This window comes from Morone saxatilis, unplaced genomic scaffold (assembly GCF_004916995.1).
Source record: "Morone saxatilis isolate NCDOM2014 unplaced genomic scaffold, NCSU_SB_2.0 Contig0, whole genome shotgun sequence".
NCBI classification, from domain to species: domain Eukaryota; kingdom Metazoa; phylum Chordata; class Actinopteri; family Moronidae; genus Morone; species Morone saxatilis.
Window position 1 is genome coordinate 11,988,710 of NW_023339650.1, and position 12,564 is coordinate 12,001,273.

General features: G+C 48.7%; 2 protein-coding genes across 2 annotated transcripts; both read right to left on the reverse strand.

Moving 5' to 3' along the window:
* Nucleotides 1-131: 131 nt before the first annotated feature.
* On the reverse strand, nucleotides 132-9,484 carry LOC118336182 (basic helix-loop-helix domain-containing protein USF3). Its single transcript, XM_035672815.1, has 7 exons — nucleotides 9,358-9,484; nucleotides 8,782-8,906; nucleotides 8,672-8,703; nucleotides 8,471-8,553; nucleotides 8,249-8,345; nucleotides 3,166-8,138; nucleotides 132-2,509 (listed from the first exon to the last, which is right to left on the reverse strand). Exons 2-7 carry the CDS (start codon nucleotides 8,823-8,825, stop codon nucleotides 698-700), a joined length of 7,041 nt encoding a protein of 2,346 aa, XP_035528708.1. The 5' UTR covers nucleotides 8,826-8,906; nucleotides 9,358-9,484; the 3' UTR covers nucleotides 132-697.
* A 224-nt stretch (nucleotides 9,485-9,708) lies between these two features.
* On the reverse strand, nucleotides 9,709-12,158 carry naa50 (N-alpha-acetyltransferase 50, NatE catalytic subunit; the record flags this gene model as incomplete). Its single annotated transcript, XM_035652325.1, is given in 4 exon segments — nucleotides 9,709-11,203; nucleotides 11,380-11,446; nucleotides 11,542-11,661; nucleotides 12,025-12,158. Coding segments are annotated over 4 exon segments (499 nt in total), but the record flags the coding sequence as incomplete, so codon positions are not given.
* Nucleotides 12,159-12,564: the final 406 nt, after the last annotated feature.

Consider the following 12,564-nt stretch of genomic DNA (forward strand, 5'->3'; position numbering starts at 1 on the left):
CCACTAATTTTCATTGTTTTTCCCACTGTTGGATTCTGAAACACCCCCCAGAGCTACAACAAAATAAACAAGCAAGTGATGAGTTCAAGTGCCACCTTGTGGAGTAAAAAAACAAAAAAAACACACGATTCTTCAGTTGGCAGCAAATACAAATGTCTCCTTATAAACTTTATTAATCAATTTTGTATTTACAAATACATACATAATCTAACAGTTCTGATATGAAACATTGGTATTTACAAAATAGCTCTTGGAAAAAAACTGATTCTGTACAGTACAACCTGATATAAGTTAGTAAATTACATTGGTAGGTAACTGTGCAGAAGGTTTCTTGATGACCCCAGAATACACTATATTCAAGTTCTAAACCTACATTGATTTTGTTTTACCGAACCGTCGGTTTAACCAACATTTCAAACAAAGAGCTTTAAAAGACCACATTTTCCTGTCACTGTCAAATAAAAAGATTTACAAATTATAACTTTGACATCATATATATGCCAAAGGAAACTAATTTAAGATTGAAACTGAACATGTAAACAACAAAAGACATACGTGGTGTCATTTCAACATAGAAACCGTTCATCAGATGCTTCACCACTTCTTCTTGAACATTTTAAAGAACACATCTCAAATTGAAAATTAAACTCTTCAGTTCGGGGACACCAGTTCAATCAAAACGCAGCAGGAACTCTCCTCACACGGCTGAGCTGCCGTCGTGGCCCAGAATGTGGCTGATGTTGTGGGCAGGACGATTGGGCTGCTTGCCAGGGTCGGCTGACGAGGTGTTGGAGAGAGACAGCAGGGGAGACATTGGCATGGCCGAACCATCAGTGGGCATGCCTGTGGCGATCTCAGGGAACAGCGAGGTGAGGCTGAAGTTTGATATGTGAGGTGTAATCCCAGACGAGTTGGCAATGGGCATAGGGGGCATATCTGAAAGCAAGGGGAAGCTGGCCTGGCCAAAACCAACAGGGCGAGGGGGGGAAAGGATAGAGCCAAAGCGGTTATTGAGGGGAGGAGCGCTGCCCTTGTCGGCACTCGGGCTGGTAAACATTTGGTTGGGAAAGTATTGGAGGGTGACATCGCTGGGAAGGCTGGGGTGAGCAGCTGGAGAATACGAAGGATAGAAGGAAGGTAAAGTGTTCTGGGGCTCCACAGGCAGAAGGGACGGCGTACGGGAGGCGTTGGGCTGGCTGACCGGAGGGATGAAAGTGGAGTTCGCATTGATGGGAGGTGGAGGATTCATCCCTCCTTCAGGAATAAAGGGGAAACCAAAGTTTTGTGTTAGGTGTTGGTCAGAAACCAGGTTGTTGTCACTAGGAACCTGCGCGCCGTCTGTCATAAAGCGAACGATAGCGCTGCGCCGTGCCTCTCCTCCGGACTGCGGTCTGCCCAGCAGCACCCCTCCTCCTGAAGGCAGAGGCAGATGTCCCTCAGGTTCAAAGGGGTTACCGTGTCTCAGAGTACCTGATCGAGCCCGGTCACCAGGTCTCAGCTTGGTGGGCTGAGTATCTCGGGGGATGTGGCGAGAGTGCTGGCTAACAGCAGTGGGTGGTCTGGAGGGCGCTGAGGAGCGGCCTGGCTCCGAGCTGCTGTGTGGAGTTGGAGGGTGGGGGAGACCTGCGCGCACACCTGGGCCTCCGTGCATATTACTGCTGACCTGAGAAATGTGGCCCTTGTTGCCCTCTCCAAGCCTCATAGCTGGGGCCTTCTGTGTCTGGGGCACACTGGGGCTGGAGGACTTGACCTGTATGTCTCCTGAAGAGCTTCCAGGCACACAGCTGTACTCCATGCTGACTGGAGGACAGCACTGCACTCGCTGGTGGTTGCTCTGCTCAGGCAGGTGGGGGGAAAGGAGGCTTTGCATGAAACTCTGGTGACAACTGTCCTGCTCCCGGGGCAGTGCTGGTCCAACCTGTACTCCCTGTGAGCCAGGATGAGCTGTGCTGTAGCCGCCACGGTTCCTGCCATCTGCTGGAGGGCCAACACCCATCCTGAACCCTCCCTGCTGCTGCCCCTGAGGGCCCCTCTGGGAAGGTGGCACCGACTTAGGGGCCATGTCACTTCCACGAGACACCTGAGCCTCAAAACCACTGAGTTGATGTGCTCCTCCTCCTCCCATGGTCTTGAATGGCGGACACTCAGAGACCCGCTGAACGTCAGCAGACCCCGGGTGGTCGGAGGGCAGGCGATTCTGTGGGTTGTGTGCAATGTTGGCCTTCCCTCGCGATGTGTCCAGGTAACCGCGGAGGTCCGGCTGCTCCTGTGTGCCGCCGCGGCCAGGCTGAAGGTGAAGACCCATGCGCTGTTGCTGTTCACCACTGGTGGAACTTTTACCGATGAGCGCCTCCGCAGAGTAATTGGAAACACGGTGGCGTTCCTGACGCGACGGAGCGCAGGCCAGGTCAGATGACCGAGACGCAGGATTGCTGGGAGGAGAGATGAGCTGCTGCTCCAGAGTCCTAGAGCTCATCATCCTCTGCATAGCGTTATGATCCTGACCAGGCTGAGGGAGAGACAAAGTCAAAATGTTATTTTCAGACAAAAGTCAATTATTCAACATCATCAATCTGTGCTTTCAGCTGGATTACCACAAAGCAATAAAACCAGTTACGGTTTGAAGATTCACCCATTCAACACCATCTTTTGTTGAAAATACTGGCAACTGGCAAGATATTACAATAATTTAATTGTGTTTCACTTGAAATGATTAAAACCTTAAATTTTCATTCCTCCGTCTCAACTGTGGCTAAGGGGCAGGGCGCTGTTTTTTCACTGCAAGGCCCAGGACAGAAAAAGCTCCTAGGCAAGCACTTTGTTTTTGTTTTTAGGATGTTTTTGCTGTGGCTGTGTAAATGTGGTCTGCTGCAGTGCATTGCTACAGCTAGGTCTTTGTAAGGAAAACTCTCATCAGCCACAGTGTCAAATAGGTTGAACAGATTTACTAACCCACAAAATACCTGGGGTTAACTTTTTTTTTAAACGCATTTTACTGCACTGAGAGAAATGTCACACCAGAAGTAAAAAAAGAAAGATATATTTTCTACGTTTCTGAACATTGTTATCATAATCAAATACCTAAATTAGAAATGACCTACACACAGTCTAGTACTCACACACAACTCTTTTTTTTTGTTTTGTTTTGTACCACGTAACACTGACCTTGAGGTGCTCCTGCTGGGCCAGGTGGCTGCTGTGGTGGGCCCTGGATCCTGCTGCCTGGGCCTCACAGCTCTTCTCCTGGTGCCTAAAGTGCTGCTGCTGTTGCTGCTGCTGGATCTGCTGCTGTAGGTGCTGCTGGTGTCTGGGGTGGGAGCTCTGCTGCTGCAACTGCTGCTGCTGCTGCTGCTGCTGCTGCTGCTGTTGGTGCTGTTGGTGCTGCGTCTGTGGCTGCTGTTGATGTGCCTGCTGTTGGTGATGAGACTGTTGGTGTTGCGTTGGCTGTTGATGCTGCTGCGATTGTTGGTGTGACTGTTGTTGATGCTGCTGCTGCGACTGCTGCTGCTGCTGCTGCTGCTGCTGCTGCGTGTGCTGTTGATGCTGTGTCTGTTGTTGTTGATGCGAGTGCTGCTGTTGAACTCCAGACTTTTCCAGGTGATGCTGCTTCTGTTGCAGGCCAGCAGGTGAACCAGTTTGAGTGCCTCTGACCAGTCCCCGCTTCTTCTGCACATGCTGCTGCTGCTGCTGCTGCTGCTGCTCTTGCTGTTGCTGAAGCGCCCTCTGGTGTAGTGAGTGGCGCTGTGCAGGGTCAGGCTGTGTCAGGTGGTGTTGCAGATGATACAGATGGTGTCTCTGTTGCTCTTGCTGCTGCTGTTTCATGTACAGGTTTCCCCCCAGGTGCTGGCCAAGCTGGGTTGCAGCATGTTGTGGATGACCCTGGGGCAGATGTAGCACACCTGGCTGGTTCTGCTCAGGGGGTCCTTGAGGAGGGCAGTGGCCATCCGTGGGCCGAACTACCGGGCTCATGAAAGAGTTTGTGGAGAAGAGGGGGCCTCCGGTGTCTGAATTAATCCTCGTCATGACAGCTGAGGACGTGGGAGGCAGCTGTCCCACCATCATCTGGCTGTGGTCTGGTGCTTTCACATCCATATGGCTAACAGTAGTAGCTGATGGAGGGCAAGGCTTGGGACGTTTCCCAGTGTTTAGCATCACCTCCTCCTGGGCCTGCCGCTTGGAAATGATCTTCACTTGTCGCTCACCCACACCAACTCCAGCCTGAGCCCTCATTAACGCAGTCTTCAAAGGGGTGTACTCATTCAGCTGGGCTGCACCCGAGCAGGGTGAGAGAGCATTGTTCGAGGGCTGGGATATGTGTGCTGAGGGCCCCACGGGTGAGGGAACCGAGCCCTGTTGGCCAGCCAGGTTGGGAGAGCCAGGGTACGGTTGCTGGCTCGAGCTGGGCCTGATCAGGTTGTTCACACTGAGGCTAGCCACAGTGCCGCTCTGGGATGAGCTCTGAGACTGGACCTGGGGGAGAGACTGAGACTGGGAGTATGAGATATTTTGTGGATGTCTGCTTCCATTGGGCCCACTGACAGACCCGTCCCCAGCCTGTCCTCTGACAGATACCTGGACAGAAGGTTTGACCGTTACTGTGTCCATGGGTTTAGTCACTTTTGTCTGCTGTCCAGTTGAGCCCCTTTCTTTACTGCTAGACACTGGTGGTGTTTTTGGGGTCTCCCATGTGACAGTGGTGGGGTTTGTGGAAGCAGTGTTGTCCCCAGAACAGCCTCCACTCCGTCTTCCTGGACTGTCTTGCTCTAGCATGGCCAAAGCCAGCATTTCTGCCTGCTCAGAAGTGAATGTAAAGGTTCCAAAGGAGCCGGAGGATGCACTAATACTGTGGCCCTGCGGAAGCATGGATGCCACAGAGAACCCTCTGCCTCCCCCAGCACCTGTAGACATTGGAGAATCTGTCTGTCTGCTTGATGTCATAGGGTGCTCTATAGTTTGATCGTCAAGGTTAGTGTACACCTGTTGAGATATGGCAAAATCCTTCCTAGAGGCAGCGTCAGACGTTGCTGCCACCAAGCTCTCCTTCTCTGCTGCTGTGGAGTGTCTCTCTACCTGAGCCTCCCTTTCTCTTCTAGGGGGTTGGGGTGGTTTTACTTCAATGGGATGGCAGGGGGAGATGTTGGGCATATTCACGTCACTCTGCTGTGTTGGAGCTCTACTGGTAGTCACCCTTTTCCTAAACTCTGAACTTGTTGTAGGGGCTGTAACAGAGCTGTGGACTATAGAAAATGTTGCAGCAGGGGATGAAAGTGCAACTGTTGTGGACACCAAGTGAGAAGTGGTCGGCTGAGATTCAGGTTTATTACAGGGCAGAGAACCTTGGGTATTAGATCCCTGAGGACGACATACTAAAGTTGACTGGGTAGTCTGATTTAGAGATACTGGTGTAACTGCTGTGACACTGCTGGTGCAGACTGGAGTGAGACATGCAGTGGAAACGGTGGTGGAAGTGTAACGAGTCTCACTGGCACCTGCAGAACTGACCACAGATCTGGTCTGTCTAGAAACAGCAGTGGTGGCAGCAGACTTACTTTGCGTTATGCCAGTTGCTGAATTGGTGTTTGCCTGTTTAACCTCTGGAACTGAGTGTTTGGTTACAGTTGAGTTGTTGCCAGAGACTACAGCTGGTTTACTCTCAATGGCCACAGCCGCAGTTACTGATGGCTTGACAGATGATGTCGTAACTGCAGTTGCCACACCACTAGTATTAGTATGACTGAGTATAACATCAGTCTGAGATGCACTGACGGAGCTTTTGCTCTGTTGATGGGATTGACTAAATACAGTTGACTCATTAGATGAACTACACACAATCATTATCTGAGTGTTTTGTGTAGAGTTAACGTTTGCTATAGCTTTACTACTATCTGTAGTTGTGACAGGTGTGGTACAACTGGGGGGAATGTCTGTGACTTTTACAGTCGAGGGCTGTAAAACTTGAGATACCGTAACTTGAACTGTTTGACTTTCTGCTGCAGCAGCCACCGGCTTGGCTGAGACAGCAACAGCAGGCTGTGCCTGACTAAGCTCTTTTTTCTTGGCTGGTTTAGTCCTTTTAACCGTTGCCCTCTTTGTATTCGTGCGAAGCCTCTTTCCTGAAGGTTTGGAGGCATTAACCACCAGCCCGGATTTGACTGGATTCAAACAAGGGACCTGTAGCTGCCGAGCAGGTAGAGCAAGTGTGGTAACAGGGACGGATGCTGGAGCAGGAGGCTGCACTACTGATGATGGAGTAGCTGAAGGCTGACAACTGTTCTGGCTAGAAATGGTAAGTGGAAGGCCCTGAGAGATGCTCTGATTAAGACTGCTGAGTGCCCCCAAACTGTTGAGGGCCACATTAGTAGTTGGTTCCTCAGTGGTGGTGGGCTGGACCAGCTGGAGTGTACTCTGGCCACTCTGGGAGCTGGGTTTGTCAGAGGTCTTCATGGGCTGCAAGGCAAACACCTGGCCGTTCACAGTGATAGTCTGTGGTGTTGGAGGAGCCGGTGGGGAAGAGGAGGCCTGGGTGACCTGAAGGGGATGGTTCATTTGAGGCTGAACGGGGCGGGGGAGAATGTGCACCAGCTGCTTTCCCCCAACACTCTGTAAGGAGGTGGCAGATGTTGAATTGCTGGTTGTGGGTATTTGAGTGGACACAACAGGCACTGCAGCCGGCACAGCCGCAGACACCATGCCAACCTGAGGATTCTGAGGGGCAGGTGCAGTCTGATTGGGTGCCTGGATGATGACAATATGCTGACAGGGTGTCTGATTGGTTATTTCCTCCCTTACAACTGATTGGGTTGGGCAAGTACTGGCCTGCTGCAGGATGACCACACTTGGGTTGTTAGCGTTCTGTGGTGCTGTTACACCTGAGGCTGTCCCTCCGGTTGGGTTTACTTGCAACACTTGCATGGTCTGAAGAATGGGCAACACGGTGGCCTGTGGCTGGGGCACCAAGGCGGGCTGAGGCTGAGAGATGAGGGCTGTCGAAGGATGCGGAACCAATGACGCTGGTTGAAGTACAGCAGACTGGGGCTGCGACACGACGGCAGGGTGGGCCACCACAGCTGGCTGGGGTACTATTGCTGACTGGGGGAGAACAGCACACTGAGGTTGGGGGGCTAGGACAGGCTGAGGCTGTGTCTGGTTCAGGATTGCTGACCGTAGCTGGGGCGGTCTCTGAAACGGCTGTGCTTGAATGTGGGCTGTAATGGGCGCTTGCTGTACAGGCACATGTGGTTGCATCTGTATTTGAATGGGCTGGACAGAAGGTTTGTTGCCCACTGGACACACAGTCACCTGCTGGACAGCCTGGGTGGTGTTGATGACCTCAGGGGTGGGAAGACTCTGGCAGACTGGCTGCACTGTGTTCCCCGCCATCTGCAGCGTTGTCCACGTCGTCTGTGTGCTGCCTGCCGCACCAGCCCTCAAAAGAGCTTGGCTGTTGGGGATAGCAGTGTAACTCACAGTCCTCATGGCAGTGTCCTGTGTGACCCAAGAGCAGACCTCTGAGTCCGCCGCTCTGGATGTGGTTATAGCTTCGGTAAGCGCGGTGAAATTGGACACGGGCTGAACAAGGCTTTCACTGGGGAGGTGTGAGGATGAAGTGGCTGGAGCAGCAGGCAGCGGTTGTTGGGGCAGGGCTGTGGTGGCCGCAGGGATCTGCAGGGTGATGTAAGACACAGACGGTGGCAGACTGGGGGCCGCCGGTGTCTCAACCACACACTGCTCTATCATTCTCAGGCCCGGCGTAGACTGGCTGGGTGTGGCGGTCGACCCGGGCAGAAGTGCAGGGGTGGAAGAAGAGGTACTAACTTGCAGCAGGGCTCCATTGACCCTCAGCCTGGCACTGACCTCAGGAGGAGGCTGAAGAATTAATGTTTCAGACGACTGTTTCGCGGGGCTCGACTCCTTCCCTGCTGGGCACATCACATTGCCGTTGGAATAGACGATGATCCCCTTTGGGAGTTGGTGAGTGGGGGTCACCTTCGCAACCTTGGCGCAGCGCTGTTTGCCCTTCCAGTGAACAGTGGGGTCTTCTAAAAGGTTAATATCATGAGCTTTGAGGAGCTCGATGTAGTGAGCGCTCTCCCTCCTCAGCTCCTCCAACTGACGCCGCAGCCGACGGATCTCCTCAGCTGTGAGACCGAACACACAAATAATGAGTCTAGTTAATCATATGTTAATTCCAAGCACACATATTGTATAATTACACTTCATGTATTATTAAACTACTGTATTATTTCACCTTGGACTTTATCGCCTCCTTCCAGAAGCATTGTATCATTTTGTTTCTTCAGTTCAGTAATGTAGCGAAAAGCCTGGTCCAGGATCATGTTCTTACTCTATAAATAAGAGGATGAAGGTTGTTAATACACGCTACACAACAGTCGACTGGCCTGTACAAACACTCATCTGATCATAACATGTTGCTTTTAGGGCATAACAGTAATGCCGGCTTATCTCTTACCTGTTTAAGTGCCTGGGAACAGGGCAGAAGATTACCAATGCGGTTAATCCCAGCATTAATCTTCTCTTTTCTGTGTCTCTCAACTATATAAAGAAGAGACTAAACTTTAATGTCCACTTACATGTCTACAAACAATCCACAAAACATCATTGTTCTCAAAGCAGCGAGGTTTGAATAGAAACACAACAGGAGATATTTCACCTGCATTGTGAGACTCTTTGTTTTTCTTCTTTCTGCAGAAAAAGAAACAGCATTAAAGCATTTCTTATTACATACGTATTAAACCAAAGGGCCCTGTGCTGATTACTTACTTGGGCTTACGACCAGGTGTCTGAGTTTCAGTCATCTCTGGCATCCTGAACTAACAGCTGCCTGTATGATAAGGTACCAGTCAACACATTTAACATCTGGTCCTTAAATCCCTTCCGTGCTCTTCCTGCAATGAAAACACAAACACATTTTTTTTAAAACAAGACCCCAGACAACGTGTATGACACCAGACATGCATTAGTGTTGTCACATCAGTAGATATCAGTCTTATTAAAAGCTACACTGAGCCACAAGTACAACTACTGGACGCTCACAAGCTGGTGTACATTTACTGCATCATCTGCATATTATAGCACATTTACAGACGGTTCACCGAGCACTTGTGAGTCCTGGTGTTCGCTGACAGTAAGCGGTGGTCAGATAATCACCCCGTCACTTCACTAAACAACAAACCAGCAACCTGACCAATAAACCTACTGAGCTAGCTCTCTGTTAGCAGGCTGGCTATCAGCTATCTCAGCTCACCGTTACCGACAGAAACACCGAGCGGGTTAAAACCGGATTTCTTCGCGTCGCTGCTGATAAAATGCTGCTAATGGACGGTGGTTTCCACTAACCTCTAGCGTCGGCATTTTGGAGACTGTCCGTCTCAGCAGAAACTTTGAGATTGGAGGCTAAGTGCTAGCTAGCAGAGCATTCAACTCAACTCATCTCCCAAAACAATCTGGATACACCGAACTTAACGCAGGAAGGGGCGGGCTCTGCGGGGAGCTGACAGCCAATAGCGTTCCAGATCTGGGAGGCTCCAGCCAATCACGACGCGCTAAAAGGGCAACAGGGACGGGGTCACACTGAATGCACTTTATATGCATTTTGTTTCAAAACACAACATTCAAACATATTTCTGTGTTTTTAGATGAGGATTATTCAACATGGACATGGAACAGAATAAGACACTTAGCAACGTGTTTACTGCAAATAGTAATTCCTTTATTCAGACGTTAAAAAGTCTTACAATATAGAGCTCCAGAAAAGATAAAATTCTTCAAAGAAAGGAAAAACATGCTTATACTACAGCGGAGAGGACACAACTCTCCTTGCATGCAGAGGGGTCAGAGCTTCCTCGGGGTAAAACACTGTTCAAAAGACCATAACAACATTTCCAAACAATCTGCAGAGCTTCAAAACCTCATGAAGGTGTGTGTAACAACAGGAGCTGACTGAGGCAGGGAGTTTGAGAGGACCATTTTATGCAAGGTGGCTACATAAGGTGCCAAAGGTGTTTAAGGTTAGATGTCTAAAAACACTTGAGTGCATTTAGAGACCACATCATCAAACACCTTTATTTTTATCTACTGAAAATAATGCCCAAATCTAATCCCAAACAGCTGATCTGTTGTTGTTCGAACATCCCTCACAATTCATGTGGATTGCCCTTCTCAGAAACGCATTCAATATGACATTTTGTTTAGTTCTCTCATTCCTTAATGTTTTCACTCTTAGTAGTAAACCCAGGGAAACCTCTGAACCATTTGCCACCTCGATGTAAAAAATAAAAAGAACAGTTGAAGGGGAATTAAATTAACAGGCTGGAAAATAAAGTTATTCAGAAATGATGTGGTGATCACGTCTTCCCACCACCTCAAAACCGTTCAGCTTTCCTTACGTCTGTACCGAGGGGATACATTTCTGCCTCTCCCCTCTGGACATGACATATCAACAAACTGGTCAGACACATTTCCCATAAATCCCAGGGTTCAGGTGGCGAGGGAGTAGAGTTGTGACTGTTCCACGCAACAACTCAAAACATCACTCCGAGCTGACCAGCTGGGACTTGTGTGTCAGTGATGGTCTTTCAAACACTTTTACAGCTTCAAACCAACTGTTTACTTTTTGCTCAACAGTATAGATATGTCCCCATTAGCTTCATAACCGTATAAAAACTCAAACACAAACAGTATGCTTTGCAAACACCACACCCTCCCCCTTCACCAAGTCTAAAACTGTCTGAAGTTGGCATCTTTGTCAATAGGAGCACTTTTAGATACTGAGCTTTTTGTCATTTTCAATCACCTGTACGAGGAAAGGGGAGCAATAAAATATGCAAAAAAATCAAAGGGGGACCCCCTTTGCAAAATAAATGCAGCATTTTTTGTACTTTAAATTTGTTTTCTCTTTTTAGCGTCCTTTGAAGAAAGTGTTGAATGTGTCGACCCTGGGGCATTTGTCACAGTTCTGTTTCTGTGGAGAGGGGCACATCTGTGCTCTTTCCAAACACTGTGCCCCTACTCTGCCTTCTGAAGCTCTCCGGTGGGCGCTGCACATGGGCTGCGCAGACTCTTCTGCAACACATGGGCATCTGCGGGCTCTATCCTCTTGTAGTAATTCTTTTTTGTTTCGATGATCTCAAAGCCAAACTTCTGGTAAAAGTGAATGGCTGACTCATTGCTGATCTGCACATGACTGTGGGAAGGGAAGGAAGAAATTCAGTTAGTGGTAGAAAAGCAGAAAAACTGATGTTTGTTTATGCTAGGGCGGAAAGAATCTGTCAATTTGATCAGTTTCAGTAAAGAAGATATCACTAATCTGGTGGTAGACATTGAAAACTCCTAATAGACCTTCTGCAATTAAACACTCACAGGTAAATGTTGTCAAAAGTGCCATCCTTCTCACAGATGTTTAGCACATGATTCAGCATCTTTGTACCTGGAAAAAAAAAAAGACAAAGGCAACGTTGGTAAAACCAAACCCAAGATCACAAGTTTCACTGCAGCGTCTTCTAGAGATGCGGAGCTCCTCACCAATTCCAAGTCTACGGTAGGGTGCTAGACAGCCGAGCGTCATGATGTACAGTCTCTTCTGGTTCTGAGAGTGGTCCACTCTGCAGCACACAGCACCCACTGCAATGTCATTGAAGTATGCTGCAAGACAAAGAAGAGGTAAGATGGAAACATCACCAACAGACAGGTAAACTTTCCTTCCTTTCTTCTAACCTAAAGAGCAATGGTTGCTAGACGGCAGAGGGCAGGAAAATGTAAAGGTTTTCATGACAACACAATTTGATTAGGACTATAATTGCCTGACTGACTGCCTGCTATGAAAACCACGCAGTTAAAGGAGAATACTTTTCATCTTTGTGGTTGTTAAATCTCCTACATTTCTCTGACGAAGGACTGAATCCTGCCAGCGATTTCCCTCCTAATATCTCACTGTCACCAGAAATGCATTTGCGTTCCCTTTTAAAAGACTTGTATCAGTATTAGTACACGAGTTGTGTTTCTTACCTAGCTTTGCAAGCTCTCCAACTTCCAGTACATCTTTGTAAAACTTGTCGTTGTAGCTGACAGGGAAGATGACCTGGTTCAGACGTTTCAGCTGCTTAATGTTGTGGGGCGTAACATCCCCCAGCTCGATCCGGCTACTGGAACAAGAGCAAAACGGTCAAATGGCTGACGACGGGCACGCTGTTAAGATTCAGGATAATTTGACTCAATAACGCAATAAAGATCCACTGCAGCATCTTTGTAACTCGCAGCTTAAAGACAGTTTTCTTCCAAACCAACCAATTGAATTAACATTATCAATGCTAAATCTGAAACAATCGGTTAGTTTAGTCAATTAAGAGAAAAGAGTTGGTCTCTTTCAAAGAAACTGCCAAAGCAGCAGCTTCTGAAAAGTCTGATGATTTTTATTCTGTTCTTGGACAAATTCACCATTTTCTGATATTTAAAGGGACACTTCACCCATTTGCATTAAGCTTTGTATCGTTAGAAACCCAGTCATATTTTTGAATGGTCGTGCACCATTCCCTCATTTTCCCCTGA